Here is a 19,362-nt window from a genome sequence, read left to right as displayed (position 1 = left end):
CTTTGGTGTGTGTGTGTGTGGTCGCCTGCATGTCTTTGTGCAGGGTAGGGCTGAGTGGTTGTGTGCTGTTAGCCCCACAGTGTGTGTTGATTACAAAGGCCATGCTTAGTCACTATGGGACCTGACCCAAGATGTGTGTGCCATTTCTCTAACCAGCCTGGATGCCACTCTGTTATGTTATTCATCTTTATTGCCTAACAACAACACAGCTACAATAGAGCTTGCCAATGCAGTTGCCTCAGTGTAACCAATCAATATGATCAATATACTGTATGTATATATAATCGATATATTTACAGTACTAGTCAAAAGTTTGGACACCGACTCATTCCATATTGTTTTGCTTTATTTGGACTATTTTCTAGATTGTAGAATCATCATTAAAGTCATTAAAACTATGAAATAACACATGGAATCATGTAGTAACCAAATAAGTGTTAAACAAATCAAAATATATTATATTTGAGATTCTTCAATGTTGCCACCCTTTGCCTTGATGACAGAGTAGGTGAACGGATGATCTCCGCATGTGTGGTTCCCACTGTGAAGCATGGAGAAGGTGTGGGGGTTCTTTGCTGGTGACACTGTCTGTGATTTATTTAGAATTCAAGGCACACTTAACCAGCATGGCGACCACAGCATTCTGCAGCAATATGCCATCCCATCTGGTTTGCACTTAGTGGGACTATTATTTGTTTTTCAACAGGACAATGACACAGCAGACCTCCAGGCTGTGTAAGGGCTATTTGCGCAGCATTTGTGGGAACTCCTTCAAGACTGTTGGAAAATCATTCCAGGTGAAGCTGGTTGAGAGAATGCCAATAGTGTGCAAAGCTATCATCAAGGCAAAGAGTGGCTACTTTGAAGATCTTTTGATTTGTTTAATACTTTTATGGTTACTACATGATTCCATATGTGTTATTTCATCATTTTGATGTCTTCACTATTATTCTACAATGTAGAAAATAGTAAAAATAAAGAAAAACATTTGAATGAGTAGGTGTGTCCAAACTTTTGAATGGTACTGTATACACAATCAATATATGATATATGCCATTCAGCAGAAGCGTTCATCTAAAGTTCCTTATAGTCATGCATACAGTCATGCATAAATTTAACAATCACCAGGCTATACCCCATTTTGGATCTATTAAGTACAGTAATACTACCCAGCCCTCTATAGGGTCAATGGAGATAGTCCGGGTAGCTATTTGGTGGACTATTTAGCAGTCTTATGGCTTGGGGGTAAAAGCTGTACAGGATCCTGTTGGTTCCAGACTTGGTGCATCGGTACTGCTTACCATGTGGTAGCTGAGAGAACAGTTTAAGACTTGATAGGCTGGAGTCTTTGACCATTTTTAGGGCCTTTCTCTGACACTGCCTGGTATAGAGGTCCTGGATGTCCGGAAGCTGGTGTACCGGGCCGTGTACTGGGCCGTACGCACTACCCTCTGTAGCGGCTTGCGGTTAGATGCCAAGCAGTTGCCATACCAGGTGGTGACGCAGCCAGTCAAGACGCTCCCAATGGTGCAGCTGTAGAACATTTTGAGGACCTGAGGGCCCATGACAAATCTTTTCAGCCTCCTGGGGGGGAGAGGTGTTGTCGTGCCTTTTTCATGACTGTGTTAGTGTTAATTCCTTAGTGATGTGGACACCGACCTGATCCACTACTCTCCAGAGCCCTCTACCCAGCCTCCAACCCAGCCCTCTCCAGAGCCCTCTTCAGAGCCCCTCCAGAGCCCTCTACCCAGCCCTCTCCAGAGCCCTCACCCAGCCCTCTACCCAGCCCTCTCCAGAGCCCTTGCCCTCTCCAGAGCCCTCTACCTTGCCCTCTCCACAACCCTCTACCTTGCCCTCTCCACAGCCGTCTACCTTTCCCTCTCCACAGCCGTCTACCTTTCCCTCTCCACAGCCGTCTACCTTTCCCTCTCCACAGCCCTCTACCCAGCCCTCTCCAGAGCTCTCTACCCAGCCCTCTCCAGAGCCCTCTACCCAGCCCTCTCCACAGCTATCTACCCAGCCATCTCCACAGCTCTCTCCACAGCCCTCTAACCAGCTCTCTCCACAACCCTCTACCCAGCTCTCTCCACAGCCCTCTACCCAGCTCTCTCCACAGCCCTCTACCCAGCTCTCTCCACAGCCCTCTACCCAGCTCTCTCCACAGCCCTCTACCCAGCTCTCTCCACAGCCCTTTCCCCAATACAGAACTGTACCAATCTGTAGACCTGAGCTGCATTCAGCTGGAATGGGAACTACGTGCAGTAGAAAGTGTTGCAGTAAATGCCAACAGGAGGTGAATCCAGCTGGCCAGGTCTCAGAGCAGGGCAGAAGGGGGAGTGGAGGGGGATGGTCCCGGGGCCCTGGGTCTGGAGATTAGGAATGTAAGACGTATTGAGGAAAACCTCACCCTGACAATGCTAGAGCCATGCAATGAAGCACTTCAAAGTATGACTTAGGATGTCTCTTGTTTTGGAAACATGAAGCTGTGTAAAGGTACACGTTCTTGATGTTGTTTAGTAAAGTCTACATTTGGATAAACACCAAGCCCAGTGAAGTGGTATCCTGTGGAAAGGTACACGTTCTTGATGTTGTTTAGTAAAGTCTACATTTGGATAAACACCAAGCCCAGTGAAGTGGTATCCTGTGTAAAGGTACACGTTCTTGATGTTGTTTAGTAAAGTCTACATTTGGATAAACACCAAGCCCAGTGAAGTGGTATCCTGTGGAAAGGTACACGTTCTTGATGTTGTTTAGTAAAGTCTACATTTGGATAAACACCAAGCCTAGTGAAGTGGTATCCTGTGGAAAGGTACACGTTCTTGATGTTGTTTAGTAAAGTCTACATTTGGATAAACACCAAGCCTAGTGAAGTGGTATCCTGTGGAAAGGTACACATTCTTGATGTTTAGTAAAGTCTACATTTGGATAAACACCAAGCCCAGTGAAGTGGTATCCTGTGGAAAGGTACACGTTCTTGATGTTGTTTAGTAAAGTCTACATTTGGATAAACACCAAGCCCAGTGAAGTGGTATCCTGTGTAAAGGTACACGTTCTTGATGTTGTTTAGTAAAGTCTACATTTGGATAAACACCAAGCCCAGTGAAGTGGTATCCTGTGTAAAGGTACACGTTCTTGATGTTGTTTAGTAAAGTCTACACTTGGATAAACACCAAGCCCAGTGAAGTGGTATCCTGTGTAAAGGTACACGTTCTTGATGTTGTTTAGTAAAGTCTACATTTGGATAAACACCAAGCCCAGTGAAGTGGTATCCTGTGTAAAGGTACACGTTCTTGATGTTGTTTAGTAAAGTCTACATTTGGATAAACACCAAGCCTAGTGAAGTGGTATCCTGTGTAAAGGTACACGTTCTTGATGTTGTTTAGTAAAGTCTACATTTGGATAAACACCAAGCCTAGTGAAGTGGTATCCTGTGGAAAGGTACACGTTCTTGATGTTGTTTAGTAAAGTCTACATTTGGATAAACACCAAGCCCAGTGAAGTGGTATCCTGTGGAAAGGTACACGTTCTTGATGTTGTTTAGTAAAGTCTACATTTGGATAAACACCAAGCCCAGTGAAGTGGTATCCTGTGTAAAGGTACACGTTCTTGATGTTGTTTAGTAAAGTCTACATTTGGATAAACACCAAGCCCAGTGAAATGGTATCCTGTGTAAAGGTACACGTTCTTGATGTTGTTTAGTAAAGTCTACATTTGGATAAACACCAAGCCCAGTGAAGTGGTATCCTGTGTAAAGGTACACGTTCTTGATGTTGTTTAGTAAAGTCTACATCTGGATAAACACCAAGCCTAGTGAAGTGGTATCCTGTGGAAAGGTACACGTTCTTGATGTTGTTTAGTAAAGTCTACATTTGGATAAACACCAAGCCCAGTGAAGTGGTATCCTGTGGAAAGGTACACGTTCTTGATGTTGTTTAGTAAAGTCTACATTTGGATAAACACCAAGCCCAGTGAAGTGGTATCCTGTGTAAAGCAGGGCAGCTATCATAAGATCCCTATCCACTGCGCTCTCCTCGCTCTCACACCCTCCTTTCAGCTCCCTGTCTTCACAGCCAGGGCCAACACGGCAACACACACACACACACACACACACACAGAGGCTTTGCGGTCACTTCTCCCCACCGGGGAATCTTATCTCTTTGTTCCCTGCTCTCCGCAGGACCCCAGCTTATCTCAGCTACATTAAAGCCAGAGGCAGTAGCCCTAACACTGGGGTCATTGTTATGGTGTGTGTGAGCACCCTCCCTCTCCATTTTCCCAGCCTTCTCAGCCCTCCTTCCCACTAGACGCATCTAGAAGCCTAGTACTGGCCATGGGTGGATTAGGCTAGACAGACCAAAAGCATAGCGATGCTTCAGTCTATGGACCTTCATCAGACTGAATCAGGCTTACAGGAGGAGATGCAGACTGGTCTACTGTGTACAAAGGCAGACTAGATGCAAGGACTACCCCCTCAGATTAGAGCCAGAGCCTAGGCCAGCCGGGAGCGCTGGATGATCATGCAGTTATGTAAGGCAGCTGCTAACAGACAGAGCCTTTCATGTTCCATATGCATTAGGCATAAAGGAGGCCTTTTAAACACAGGAGTTTATCAGTGTTTACATGACTGGGCCATTTAATGGCCTTCAGCAAGGCTCTGCTCTGCTGCTCTGGGAACTAGGCACATTGAATGTGCTGTTTAGGGGGGGGGGTGTATAATAATGTCTATGTAAGGGTTAATTCAGTACAGTAATTCTGGTTGATGCTCATTTAAAAGCAGTTTGCATAGTTTGTCAGTGTAGTCCCTAACCCTGTCCTCTTTCCTGGTGTCCTCTTTCCTGGTGTCCTCTTTCCTGGTGTCCTCTTTCCTGGTGTTCTCTTTCCTGGTGTCCTCTTTCCTGGTGTCCTCTTTCCTGGTGTTCTCTTTCCTGGTGTTCTCTTTCCTGGTGTCCTCTTTCCTGGTGTCCTCTTTCCTGGTGTCAGCCTGCAGCCGTGGCTCCACCAACCTGGAGAGAAGCATTTTAGGAGCTCCAGCTGTTCCCCTCTCTGCTGTATCGTGTGCCAACCCTGGTGCCCGTGGGCCTCATTGGCCGTTGTGTTACTGCTCACATTGTTCCGTGGGCATTGTGTGTGACCCTGACAGGGAAGCAGCTGTGTTAGGTGAGCCTGCCAGAGCAGCCATGTTGGCAGGGAGAAGCAGCTCTGTAGGGGGCCTCCGCCAGGGGCCCGCTTTGATGAGCGCCACACAGGATGGCCCCCTACATCCATCCATCCCTTCTTTGGCTCTCTTCCGCCCTGACAGCCCCTATCGACCCTTACATCTGAATATGACACACTGCTGATGAAGGTAGGCTTCTCTTCACTGGCTGGCTGACTGGCAGAAGGATTGGGGAAACACACTTTATCATTTCATGAAGGGAGAGATGAGAGGAGTGAAAAACGGCATTGCTGCCCTTCACAGAAAGTGGGCATCGTTTTCCTGCCAGACAGAGGACATGACCTCCCCTGCAAGGGAAGACGGTGAGTGAGAGATCCATGGTTACAGTGTCATACAGTGTAGTCAGGCATAGCAAGAGAAAGGCTACTTTTCTTATACAGAACTCCATGTCCAGTGGAAATGTTGGACTGAGAAACCTCAGGAAGGTTGTGAAATGTCCACTTTGCTACATGACACCACAATGGATGTGTGTATGAAAAGAAGATATGCTGTAGCCAGGTGAGCGGGTGTGCGGACGCCAGTCATTTAGTGAGTGTGTGCATGTATGTGTGTATAACCTGTGTGTGTTTAACCTTTGTGTCTTGACACGAGCAGTGGAAGTTGTGTGGAAACTGTGGGTCTGGGACCAGGAAGTGACTCAGTATTGACTTGGCTTACTTCCTGGCTGTGTTGCAGGACGCTGCTGCTCCTCTGTCACTCCTCTCAGGATGTTAACCCCTCCTCCGCTATCCTCTCCTCTCCTCTCCTGTTTCCCTCACTGCTTGCTGTCTGATGGCCTGGGCCATTATCTGAGAGTCCAGAGCATTACCTGGCCCAGCCCTGACGGACTGCCAAGCTGGAGGTTACATCACAGCTACTGGAGAGCATTGTTGAAGTGAGCTCACCTCAGACTGTCTGCTGAGAACCAAGGCTAGCAAGACGAGCAAGACAGTTCTGTCTTTTCTAGCAGATGCTTAGTTGTCATTTTGCTCCTAATGCTGCTGGATAGAATTGCTGCAATAGTTAAATGATTACTGACAGTCAGTAACTATTCCACATCGTCGACTAGAAAAGTTATTACAATGTTATTACAATGGCTATGTCAGTGCGGTTTTGATATAAATGTTTCATTATCAATAGCCTCCACCGAATGGCACTCTGCCTACTTGTATTGCTGTATGGAGAAGAGTGGCATGCTATATTGATTAGCCATTTGATCGTTTTTTCCTTCCGCTGTAATCAGTGCATTCCACTGTTTCAGGGGATAAAGGTGTTTGAATGTGAGCTCTCTTCCTGAGCCAGTGTGTTTTTGAATTCTCCTCCATCCTCCACGTTGACTGCTGACGTGAGCCACAGGAAGTAGTTAATGGGAGCAGGAGTGTGTGTGTGTGTGTGTGTGACTCATTGTAGCTTGGGTGGATGAAACAGCTGTGTTTCCCTCTCTCTCTCTCTCTCTCTCTGTGGTGATATTCAGCCGAGTGTTCATTCCATACACACACCCCCGTTCCATTCCTACACCACAGGCTTGCTGGCTCTGGCTATGATGACTGTATAAAGGCAGCTATTACTCCGTGAGTCAGAGAAGGCGCTCTATACAGTACTGTATACAATATAAACTTATATTTATCAGATGGGGGCCAACCATAAATTAGTAGCACTTGTCCAGTAAATATGGCAAACCGCATTGAACATAATCATAAATGTCCCCAAACCACATGAGAAGGGAAAAATAAAGAGTAAACAACTGTTGAATGAATATTAAGACAGGGTCTTGATCAGCTGGTGCCAATTTCAAAAAGTGTATATGAGTTATTGTGTGTATATTGTTGGTCGAGCCAGTAGATTATACGTGTTCCAGCCATTGCGTTCTGGATAGAGGGGATACTCACAAGCGTTTTTTTCTGTTTCTTCCTCGCCAGTTCCCGGAGTGTGGCTTCTTTGGCATGTATGACAAGATCCTGCTCTTCCGCCATGACCTGACCTCTGAGAACATCCTCCAGAGGCTGACGTCAGCAGAAGATATCCATGAGGGAGATCTGATAGAGGTGGTGCTCTCTGGTGAGTAGTTCTGAACTGGGTTCAACCCTTACGGCTTTTATTCACATTTTTACTTTAGGCTATATGTACTAATTTAGTAAACAACATTTTCTGTAATTCAAACCTGTGTGTTGTACAGTGCTGTTTCACGCCTATCTAAAGCTCACCTCCAGAGAGACAGGTGGCTAGTTTCCCCTCTCTTTTCCGGTCACAGATGATTTCAGTTTCCTGCTGACTATTGAGTCTAACAAACACTGGCTCGTAAAGGAATTATTTTCGGTTCCATCTGTCTTCATTGGGAAGCACCTCACAGTCCCACCACCTGGACTGTACATCCCCCTCCTCCCTCTCTCTCTCTCCGGGGTGGAACTAGAGGCATTGTCTGCATGGATCCAGACATGAAATAACTCTGCGGGCCGGATGGATCTGATCTGCTGGTGTTTAGCAGTGAGCCCCAAATGAGTGTATCCAGGAGACCTCTGTCTCCTTCCCTCTGGGTTCAGACGGTTGACAGGTTTCAGCCTCAGTGTTGCACCTGGATGGCTGTGTGAGGTCAGAGTATTGTCACATCCACAAGCTCTACATCCACACAGCTTCCTCGTCTTAGCCTTGTAGTTGGTCTGCATATGCTGAGGAGATCTACATGTGTCAAACTGGTGCAATGCTCCGATATGCTTTGCTGTTCTAGTCTGGCACACTGAAAATAGGAATTTTTTTAATCATAATATTTATCCTTCCCTTAGTTGCTTCTAATTTACATGAATTAAATACTTTAAAGACACCATTGATTCCTATAAATTCTTTTGAGACCTGTTGTTCAGTTCTGTGACTGTGAGAGACAAACAGCTCAGGGTTCTCTTGGCGCTGGACTCAAAGGGCCCGGCTTGTTTTCTCTGCAGTAAGTGATTGTAGTGGACCCACTGAGTATAAACATGCTGGGCTGTGCAGGGCGGCACTGGAAATAGTGGACAGGCCATCCCTAACCAGGGGGTTGGACATGGAGAGAGGGCTGTTTGGTCCAAGAATCCCACTCGCTGTTTGTTTCTCACTCAGCATCCCTCTTATTTGACAGGATATGGCATACAAAATGGATGTATATATTTGTTTTATAGCACTTTTAGTCGCCGATGAATGTTATAGACTATAACTTCTGAATTATGTCTGATGGACACTTGTGATGCCTGATTAGTCAAAAATGAAAACAAACAGACATCACATTGATGTCAGGCCTGCTGCTTGTGAAAAACTCTTTATTGGCTCAATCTTCTATGGTGTTTGATGCAAAACATCTCAACAACCATTTCATAAAGTTGAGGCCGTTAATAGGCTGTGCGTTTTTTTCCTCTATGTGTTTGAAAAGCCCATGAATGCCTTCTTTCATGTGTTTTTTTGCCAGGGAGCTATGACCAGTGTGGTGGCATGTGACTTTCTTGAGTTCTTTTTACGCTTTGAAGTTCGACTCACGGCCGAGTTCATTAGCAACTAAATGAATCTATATAGCTAGTTAATGAAATATATATTATTCATATGGAGGTGCTGTGTGTCCATATGCATAATTATAACATGGAAATCAACAGCGCTGCTTTTTAAGCTTGGACCTTTAGATTTGACAGTCCAAGGACCTGCAGTAGAAAGTCATAAGGTGATCTGTGGAGGCCCCACTATCGCTCATCTGTGTTCCTTCACGCAGCCATCTGTTTTGCTCTCCCTTTCTTCCTGGTGTCTCTTTCTCTCTCTTATCTTCCAAAGAATGTTCTCTCTTCCAGGTATTTGGGGATTGTCAGTAAAGTTAATTTTATTCCCTAAGTGGATAGATGTCACATTTGTTGTTCAGAGCTGCATCTCGTCACGGCAACAGCTACTGAGAATGTCCCTGGTGCATCCTTCATTGAATACTGGTATGTCAACTTGGTCTTATTGTAAACCTGGATCAGAAAAAACACACACGAATAATTTGACATATTACACAGGGTTTTCCACCTAAATTCTGGCGTAAAAGATTATGATTCCCTTGTTGGTCAATGGGAAAACCACAACAGCATAAATGATTGCAAAAGAACTGTGAGAAAGAGATTAATCTCTTTTCTCTCCAGTGCTGGGGGGATGCAGTCACACAGGTTTGGTAGCGAATAGCGATCTCTTATTCACATCTTGGATGAGTCACTCCTGTGAACTAACTGTCCCTTCCAAGAATGACCTCACTCATATACCTCCAACACAAACCACAGCAGCAGATGGAGAAAAGTTCCCTGAGTAATGGCTGGGCCTACCTTGTGTTTCAGTCCAGATAGGAAACAAACCAAACCATACTATGAACTAGCTTATTAAAGAGCATCATTATCATGGGATGTGGTCTTCTCTGGTCCTGTTCTGTTGAATGAGACGGTCTGTCTCAGTGGTCTTTAGTGTGCTCTGTAATGCCATACCACTCTGAAACAGGTGATGTTGTAGACAACCTTGTAGCCTGTTGTTAGTTTCTGCTGTACCGCCTCCTACTGTAAGTAGCTGTTATAGCACTGAGCTGTTAATGGGATGTTATAGCACTGAGCTGTTAATGGGATGTTATAGCACTGAGCTGTTAATGGGATGTTATAGCACTGAGCTGTTAATGGGATGTTATAGCACTGAGCTGTTAATGGGATGTTATAGCACTGAGCTGTTAATGGGATGTTATAGCACTGAGCTGTTAATGGGATGTTATAGCACTGAGATGTTAATGGGATGTTATAGCACTGAGCTGTTAATGGGATGTTATAGCACTGAGCTGTTAATGGGATGTTATAGCACTGAGCTGTTAATGGGATGTTATAGCACTGAGCTGTTAATGGGATGTTATAGCACTGAGCTGTTAATGGGATGTTATAGCACTGAGCTGTTAATGGGATGTTATAGCACTGAGCTGTTAATGGGATGTTATAGCACTGAGCTGTTAATGGGATGTTATAGCACTGAGATGTTAATGGGATGTTATAGCACTGAGCTGTTAATAGGATGTTATAGCACTGAGCTGTTAATGGGATGTTATAGCACTGAGATGTTAATGGGATGTTATAGCACTGAGCTGTTAATGGGATGTTATAGCACTGAGCTGTTAATGGGATGTTATAGCACTGAGCTGTTAATGGGATGTTATAGCACTGAGCCCTAGTGAGAGAAACCACGACCTCGGAACAGAAGAGCTTTCCCCTCCAGCATCTCTTACTGTACATAACTGCCTGTTCTAAGTTACTTCCCAGGTCAGACTCTCTGATATGGATGCATTCTATGTGAACAGTTTGTTCCCTAGATCTGAGTTATAGTTTGTTTTATGCACACAGACATACCAATAACACAAGTGCTGATGGTCCAGTAAATCATCTGACTATTATCGGCTGACAAAACAGCATACAATTCCTTTACATTACAGTGAACACTCAGGGCTCTTTTTTAACAAACTAACGCAGTGGTACATTTTTGCGATAGCGCTATAGGTCCAGGGCTGTCAGAAATATTTTTGCTGATTTGACTTCAGGAATTATGGGCCCAGTAGCTGGCGGTGGCGTGAAAAGTCTGGGTTTTGATGAATAAACAGTGTCTCCTCACTGGCCAATCCGAACGTGCTCCTTGGCTAAATATGTGGTTGCTTCAAGTTGCGTATTTATGGTATTTTATGTACTGCGTTGTCATCAATTCCAGTGTAGTCCATAATAGCCTAGTTTGGTAAATAAAATAACTAAAACATACAGAAACAAAACAACAAAATGTAGGCCTATCCCATCTCTGCTAAATATGTTGAACATGTTTTCAGTCCACATTGTTCGAAGTAATTGCTTGGTTTCAATATGGAAATATATTGTTAAACATAGCATTTACACTGATATAGGGGCTAGCCTACTATAAATTGCATTATGGTTGAGCCATGGATATGCCAAACATTGTCAATAAGCAAGATTAAATTCACTATTGATAACGCCTAAAATGAGAGTGAATAATTCTAATCGAAACGACTAGTTTAAAATAGGCTGTCTAAATACAGTCACAGGCGCCATCATTTCTCCCTGTAGGCATATAATATTAAGGCAACGCAGACAATGGAGGGTTTTACGCTCATCCACACTTTTCACAGAATCTGAAAAAGAGAATATTAAGATAATTTCCCAAATACAGTATAATGTTTAAAAAACGTAATGGAACCATCTTACAGATGGCATTCACACTTCTCCAGAAATAGCAGACGGCTCCTAAATTCCATTGCATGCGAGCTGGTTTTTAAACAAATTAAATGAAAAATAAGCAATCAATTTTTTTAAACAACAATAATATTTGTAAATAGCTTGGTCAGAAGCTATGGAACAAGAGAGGATATGTGTTTTTTGTACCTGTAACCCTTGTAGTTATAAACATAAAGAACAAAAGGTTTTTCTCATTTGGGTCTCATTTAATTAAAAATCAACCAAGTAGAGACCTATAGCCTCCCCTGCCTCAATGAAGGCTGTTTTTCTGTTTGCCTATCAATGAAGGTTTTGGCTCGTGAGACTGCTTTGAAATAAATCTTAATCAACAAAGCTTTATTAAAAGATCAAGTTTGGGAGCAGTCACTCCTCCCTTGTTTATTTTTTTAACTAGCTCAAGGGCACTGTGCGTCACGGCTGGATAGGTTGTGCTCCCGCTCACAAAATCCATGCTATTACCAACCGTGTTACCGCTAAGACCTGCTTTTCGTTGTTCTTAAAGGACACACCTCAAATGTTGCCACTCCGCCCACATCAGTGCAAGCGAGCTGATATTAGACAGGTACATTTCTGAACCTGGTGAATCGGGTGGAAAACACAAGTTTTTACATGCTGAAGTTGAAAACAAGTGAGCGTTTAGCACTTGTGCAGTTGTCGCACCAGCCGAAAATGGAGCCCGAAACCTCTTAACTATACGGACAATAAAAGGCCATTCTAAAATGTGCAGTTTTGTTACACAACACTGAGCCACAGACGTCTCAAGTTTTGAGGGAGCATGCAATTGGCATGTTGAATGCAGGGATGTCCACCAAAGCTGTTGCCAGATCATTTAATGTTAATTTCTCTACCATAAGCCACCTCCAATGTCATTTTAGAGAATTTGGCAGTATGTCCAACCGGCCTCACAGCCGCAGACCAAGTGTGACCATGCCAGCCCAGGACCTCCACATCCAGCTTCTTCACTGCGGCATCGTCTGGGATCCTCTGTAATAAAGCCCTTTTGTGGATAAAAACCCATTCTGATTGGCTGGGCTTGGCTCCCCATCCATGGCTGCACCCCTGCCCAGTCATGTTAAATCCATATATTAGGGCCTAATGAATGTATTTCAATTGACTGATTTCCTTATATGAACTGTAACTCAGCAAAATCTTTGAAGTTGTTGCATTTATATTTTTGTTAAGTTTAATTATTATTTAATTTTTTCTCATTCTCATTATTTGGTTTCAGGGTTTTTGTGTTTGAAATTTATTTGTTTAGCTTTAGTTTTGTTTGCCATGTTCTTGTTTTTAAGTTGTGTCTGAATTGCAGCTTTAGCCACAGTAGAGGACTTCCAGATCCGCCCCCATGCCCTCTATGTCCACTCATACAAAGCCCCCACCTTCTGTGACTACTGTGGGGAGATGCTATGGGGCCTCGTCCGGCAGGGGCTCAAATGTGAAGGTAAGCACACACGCATACACACACACACACATCAAGCTCTCTCTCACATCAAGGCTGGGGTGCACTGTGAACCGAAAGCCAAGGTGTCAAATGTTTACCCGACTCGTACACTCATACACACACAAATCAAGCATGCCCTTCTCTTGGTCCAATCTGAGAGGTACATTAAGGCTGGTAGCACTGTGCAGCAGTAAGCCTCAGTGGAGTGTGTGACTTCCTCTCATTACTAAAGAAGGGCTTTGTAGAGATGGCCGGCCTGGCCTGTTTGAATTGAGCCCAGTGTGCTGATGCCAAGCGTTGGACTCAGCCTTCAAAGGCCCTTTAGAAAGCATGTGCTGCTGCTCTACTCTAACCCTCTCTGATGGATCCAGCGTGTCCCTCAGTACAACACAACCTGCCCCAGGGCCAGCCGGGACAGGAATGCAACAGGCGCTCCAATAGGATGAAAGATTTGGACTGGTATACCTAGTCAAATTGCAATTAAATGTGGAATTGTGGAATGTAGAATTGCATGTGATTTGTGACTATTGGATCAGATCTATTTTATTCCATGCTATGTCTTTGAAAAGCATTTGAAGCTTTCTATGAGGAAGGATGAGATCAAATGACTGTATGTAGAGCCCTCATGTGGACGTTTAAGAGAATGAAGCTGGTGGGTAGAATCAAAGTAGTGCTTTCCTACCGTATTCATTTACTTAGTTTCCTTCCTAAGACGTGTTAATATATCTCAAGATGTCATCACAAATATGTCTTAAGATGTCTCAAATGGCTGGGTATGAAATGTTGCTGAGTATCAAGCCCAACGCTGACATCCAAAGTCTGTTTGTTACATACAGTCGTGGCCAAATGTTTTGAGAATGACACAAATATTAATTTCCACAAAGTTTGCTGCTTCAGTGTCTATATATATTTTTGTCAGATGTTACTATGGAATACTGAATTATAATTACAAGCATTTCATAAGTGTCAAAGGCTTTTATTGACAATTACATGAAGTTGATGCAGAGTCAATATTTGCAGTGTTGACCCTTCTTTTTCAAGACCTCTGCAATCTGCCCTGGCATGCTGTCAATTAACTTCTGGGCCACATCCTGACTGATGGCAGCCCATTATTGCATAATCAATGCTTGGGAGTTTGTCAGAATTTGTGGGTTTTTGTTTGTCCACTCGCCTCTTGAGGATTGGCCACAAGTTCTCAATGGGATTAAGGTCTGGGGAGTTTCCTGGCCATGGACCTAAAATACAGATGTTTTGTTCCCCGAGCCACTTAGTTATCACTTTGTCTTATGGCAAGGTGCTCCATCATGCTGGAAAAGGCATTGTGGGTCACCAAACTGATCCTGGATGGTTGGGAGAAGTTGCTCTCGGAGGATGTGTTGGTACCATTCTTTATTCATGGCTGTGTTCTTAGGCAAAATTGTGAGTGAGCCCACTCCCTTGGCTGAGAAGCAACCCCACACATGAATGGTCTCAGGATGCTTTACTGTTGGCATGACACAGGACTCTGATGGTAGCGCTCACCTTATCTTCTCTGGACAATATTTTTTCCGGATGCCCCAAACAATCGGAAAGGGGATTCATCAGAGAAAATGACTTTACCCCAGTCCTCAGCAGTCCAATCCCTGTACCTTTTGCAGAATATCAGTCTGTCCCTGATGTTTTTCTTGGAGAGAAGTGGCTTCTTTGCTGCCCTTCTTGACACTAGGCCATCCTCCAAAAGTCTTCGCCTCACTGTGCGTGCAGATGCACTCACACCTGCCTGCTGCCATTCATGAGCAAGCTCTGTACTGGTGGTGCCCCGATCCCGCAACTGAATCAACTTTAGGACACGGTCCTGGCGCTTGCTGGACTTTCTTGGGAGCCCTGAAGCCTTCTTCACAACAATTGAACTGCTCTCCTTGAAGTTCTTTATGATCCGATAAATGGTTGATTTCGGTGCAATCTTACTGGCAGCAATATCCTTGCCTGTGAATCCCTTTTTGTGCAAAGCAATGATGACGGCACGTGTTTCCTTGCAGGTAACCATGGTTGACAGAGGAAGAACAATGATTCCAAACACCACCCTCATTTTGAAGCTTCCAGTCTGTTATTTAAACTCGATCAGCATGACAGAGTGATCTCTAGCCTTGTCCTCGTCAATACTCACACCTATGTTAACGAGAGAATCACTGACATGATGTCAGCTGGTCCTTTTGTGGCAGGACTGAAATGCAGTGTAAATGTTATTTTGAGATTCAGTTAATTTGCATGGCAAAGAGGGACTTTGCAATTCATCTGATCACTCTTCATAACATTCTGGAGTATATGCAAATTGCCATCATACAAACTGAGGCAGCAGACTTTGTGAAAATTGATATTTGTGTCATTCTCAAAACCTTTGGCCACCACTGTATAGCCTGTACTGTACAATATGTGTTTTGTTCTTCATGTGTAATTAGTGACCACTGTGTACTTCCAGGTTGTGGGTTGAACTACCACAAGCGCTGCGCCTTTAAGATACCCAACAACTGCAGTGGGGTGAGGAAGAGACGTCTGTCCAACGTGTCCCTGCCGGGCTCTTCGCTCTCAGTCCCCCGGCCCCTCCCCGGTCCCACTGAACATGCGGTGGTATTCCCGGAGGAGGTAAGACCTGTGCTTCCATTGGTGTAGAGAGATGTTCTGTGGTAAAGATACATTCTGCACAATACAAAGAGCTTTAAGACCCTGTGAAAGTGGCTATGTAAACACAATCCCTTATAAAGTTACACCCAAGCACAGTTCATTGCTTGCAAGGCGGCAACATTGTCCGTCTACGCCCCTTGTGAAAGTACCATAGGATTTTAACCTTCAGTACAGTTACTAACCAGTTCTATGTGATTGGCTTAAAATGTTGTTCACTTTTGACTTAATCTAACTGTCATTCCGATTGAGACATATTTGTCAGTTGGCAATAAATGAACTACAAGGTCATGTCTTGTTGTTTCTTAACAATTGTCTATGTTTGTCAGCCAAATCTATTGGAGTATCTTACTATCTTGATGTGAAACACCACAAAGACACAGCAAATTGAATTTGATTAACTGGATGGTATGATGGCCTCCCCTAAGCGTATGAAACGTGTTTGTTTGAGGCTAGCTGGATGGAATATTCTCCTTGGTGACCAACGCTTATGAAAGGTCCATGAAATACATACAATTAGGCCAATTAAATGAAACCCTTGTAAATTCTAGCCCATGTTTGTGTATTTGGTCCTTTTTGGTCCCTCCATCCCTCATCTTCCCTATTTTGCTATCTCCTTCCTTCCCTGGTTTATTTTATCTCTCCCTCACTCCCACTGGCTACAAATCTCTCCATCCCTACATTCTGTGGTTACCACACTTGCTCCATCTGCCTCTCCCTCCCTCTCTCATTTATTTATTTCACTCCCTGCCTCCTTCCCATCTCTCCCTGCAACAGCGCTGCCACCAGGAGGCAGGGAAGAGGATCCTGTCGTGGAGTGGCCGGCCCATCTGGATGGAGAAGATGGTGCTGGGGCGAGTCAAGGTGCCTCACACCTTCGCCATCCACACCTACACACGGCCAACCATCTGCCAGTACTGCAAACGCCTGCTCAAGGGCCTCTTCCGCCAGGGCATGCAGTGCAGAGGTGAGGTGCCACCTCCCTTCGTCTCGGTTTGTCTGTATGTCTCTATGTCCATATCAGCCTAGACCTATTTACCTTTCTCCCTCTAGAGTTCCGTGTTGTGTTATTAAATCCATGTTTTCTGTACTTTCTTTTCAGATTGTAAATTCAATTGCCATAAGCGGTGTGCATCAAAGGTACCAAGAGACTGCTTGGGCGAGGTTTCCTTCAATGGAGGTAATTTCTGCTGTCCTATTTTCACATTCCATGTCCATTTATCATGGTAAGATGTAACTGAGGGACATACTCATATTTGTGTGATTGTGTGTGTCCACAGAGCCTGCCAGCCCAGGGCCTGACTCTGACAGTACCATGGAGGTGGACAGTAGTGATGTGGAGAGCACTAGAGGACTACTGGATGACTCTGACGAACCTTCAACCCCAGACGACAAGATGTTCTATATGGACTCTCCTTTTCTGGACCGCGAGAAGGACGAGGAGCCCATCAAGACCATCAGGTATTATATAGCAAGACACCTTACATTACTGGGACATATTTCAGCTAACTTGGAGTTTAACTTATGTAATAGTTGTGTAAACATAGACCATGTAGTTATCAAACAGGTCTGTGTCAATGGACCTTCTTCCTTGCCATTGTTGCTTCTGCTTGCTCTTCTCACGCTCAGGCCCGGGTTTCTGCTAAGCACTTTGTGACAAATGTTTTCATAAAAAGTGCTGTGTGTGTGTCCCCAGCCCATCCACCAGCAGCAACATCCCTCTGATGCGGGTGGTCCAGTCCATCAAACAGACCAAGAGGAGGAGCTCCACCATGGTGAGGGAGGGCTGGATGGTCCACTACACCAGCAGAGACAACCTGAGGAAGAGACACTACTGGAGGTTGGACACCAAGAGCCTCAGCCTGTTTCAGAATGACACTGGAGCAAAGTTCTATAAGGTGAGAGAGCAACACCACATATCATCTATTACCTGACAGAGGCAGAGGCATGGCAGAATGAAATGGGCACCAGAGTCTGCATTTACATTGATGTCACAGAACAACGTAAACAGATCAGTAATTCTCAATCTTTACACTGTCTAAAACCAAATGGTTTCAACCAAACGCTGACAATAAAACATATATATATATACATATACACATGTGTGTGTTTTATTGTCTTGGGTGTATAGTGTGTTAAAAGGGCCTGCCCAATGTAATGGTGTATGTAATGGTGTGACTAAGACTGGGGGCTGCTGTGTCGCAACTGTAAACTACAGTGGGCCATTAATACACAGAGAAAATCCCCCAGCCTGCCTCCTGTGGTTTTACAGGCAGTACACTGACATTTCTCCACAGTCGCAGAGTGAAAGTTTTTTTCTAGGGCCACGTTGTCATCAGCAGTATTTGTATCTGAAAATGTTATGAGTTTTTGCTGGGGAAATCTGCCTGAAAGGGACGTCCAACACATACCGTGGGGCAAAAAAATACTTATTTTCCACCATAATTTGCAAATAAATTCATTAAAAATCCTACAATGTGATTTTCTGGATTTTTTTTCTCATTTTGTCTGTCATAGTTGAAGTGTACCTATGATGAAAATTACAGGCCTCTCTCATCTTTTTAAGTGGGAGAACTTGCACAATTGCTGGCTGACTAAATACTTTTTTGCCCCACTTTATATACAATACATTATAACAAGTTGCATCACTCATAAGATATGCTCTTTCAAATGTCTTACCAAACCTTCACCATAAACTTTTGTTGTCAAGTTTGAATACATTTGATTGATGCATTTTGACATTGATTTCCAAATGCTATAACTCCAGCTTCAGAGAGTGTGTGACAGTTCCATGGTGACACCAGTGGCGTAGCTGTGTAATTAGACACTTGGCACTAAGGCAGCCAGGCAGTCCTTGTTCCCTCTGTGTAAAGGTTTCCACATGTTCCGTACAGTCTTGCCTCTGTGAGCCTGTCCCAGCCTCGTTCGGTGTGGGTGTGTTACTCTGACGCCTCCCCTGATTGTGGTGAGAGATGTGACGCAGTGGGAGGGTGTTTATGGTGCTATGGTTTCTAACGACTTTTGTTTTGTGAGATGTAGCACATTCAGTGTGTGTGTGTGTGAGAGAGAGAAAATGTGTGTATGTGTAGGTAGACACCTAATTGCCAGGCTGTCGTCTAATATTATTCTGTTTTAAAGCTCCACTCTCCGAGTGTTACGGCTGTGACGGACACACCCTCCATCTTCCCAGCAGTGAAACAGTGGAGAGGAAACCCCAGTCTTTTATACAGCTGGGATTGAGACGTTCAGGGTGTGTTTAGAGGCAGCTTTATATGGTCGTTTATTATCAACTTGCCACTTAGCATAGCACTCAGGAGACTAATTGAAGACTAGCTGTTCGCCTATGTGTTCTTTCTCATTCTCTCAAATCTCGTCATATGGGTCGTTCTGTTTTATTTGTTGCTAGTGTGTGCTCCATAGATTGAGCCAGTGGTCACATTAGGTTATCTACCGTAGCCTCTGAGTCTTGGGTGTTTTCCCCCACTTTCTCTCTCTCCTTCTCTCTTGTTCTCCTGTCGTGTGGCTGTCCTCTCCTCTCTCTACCTCCATTCATCTGATTAGCGGTTTTGGTTGTGTGTCGATGCATCAGATGACTGCCATTTTCAACATTTGGAAGTCATATAGGCTTCTCTTTTGAAGATGAGACCCCTGTACTTGTGGTTTCCAAAACCCTTTTATGGGGGTAAGGGGGCTTCACTCAGTCTCTAGCTCCCCCGCCCCATCCCTCTCCCCAACCCCCCCGCACCGGGTTTTTGTTGTCTGATAGTCTGTGGAACAGTAGTCACTGTGTCTTGCGTCTCAATGGCTGGCAGCACGGCTCG

The 19,362-nt window shown here is 44.5% G+C and overlaps 1 protein-coding gene across 2 annotated transcripts in view; it reads left to right on the top strand.

Moving 5' to 3' along the window:
- LOC115146324 (serine/threonine-protein kinase D3-like) overlaps window positions 1-19,362 on the top strand; it is a 70,565-nt gene that overhangs the window by 35,848 nt on the left and 15,355 nt on the right. For both annotated transcript variants that reach the window (XM_029688338.2, XM_029688337.2), the window contains exons 3-9: window positions 7,114-7,252; window positions 12,752-12,883; window positions 15,342-15,505; window positions 16,319-16,508; window positions 16,644-16,721; window positions 16,822-17,002; window positions 17,238-17,439. In XM_029688338.2, the coding sequence (XP_029544198.1) occupies window positions 7,114-7,252; window positions 12,752-12,883; window positions 15,342-15,505; window positions 16,319-16,508; window positions 16,644-16,721; window positions 16,822-17,002; window positions 17,238-17,439 (1,086 nt within the window). The remainder of the gene's footprint in view (window positions 1-7,113; window positions 7,253-12,751; window positions 12,884-15,341; window positions 15,506-16,318; window positions 16,509-16,643; window positions 16,722-16,821; window positions 17,003-17,237; window positions 17,440-19,362) is intronic.

The sequence above is a fragment of the Oncorhynchus nerka genome, linkage group LG18 (genome assembly GCF_034236695.1).
Source record: "Oncorhynchus nerka isolate Pitt River linkage group LG18, Oner_Uvic_2.0, whole genome shotgun sequence".
Lineage (NCBI taxonomy): Eukaryota > Metazoa > Chordata > Actinopteri > Salmoniformes > Salmonidae > Oncorhynchus > Oncorhynchus nerka.
The sequence above is the reverse complement of the archived record's forward strand: the minus strand, read 5'-3'. Positions and strand labels throughout refer to the sequence as shown.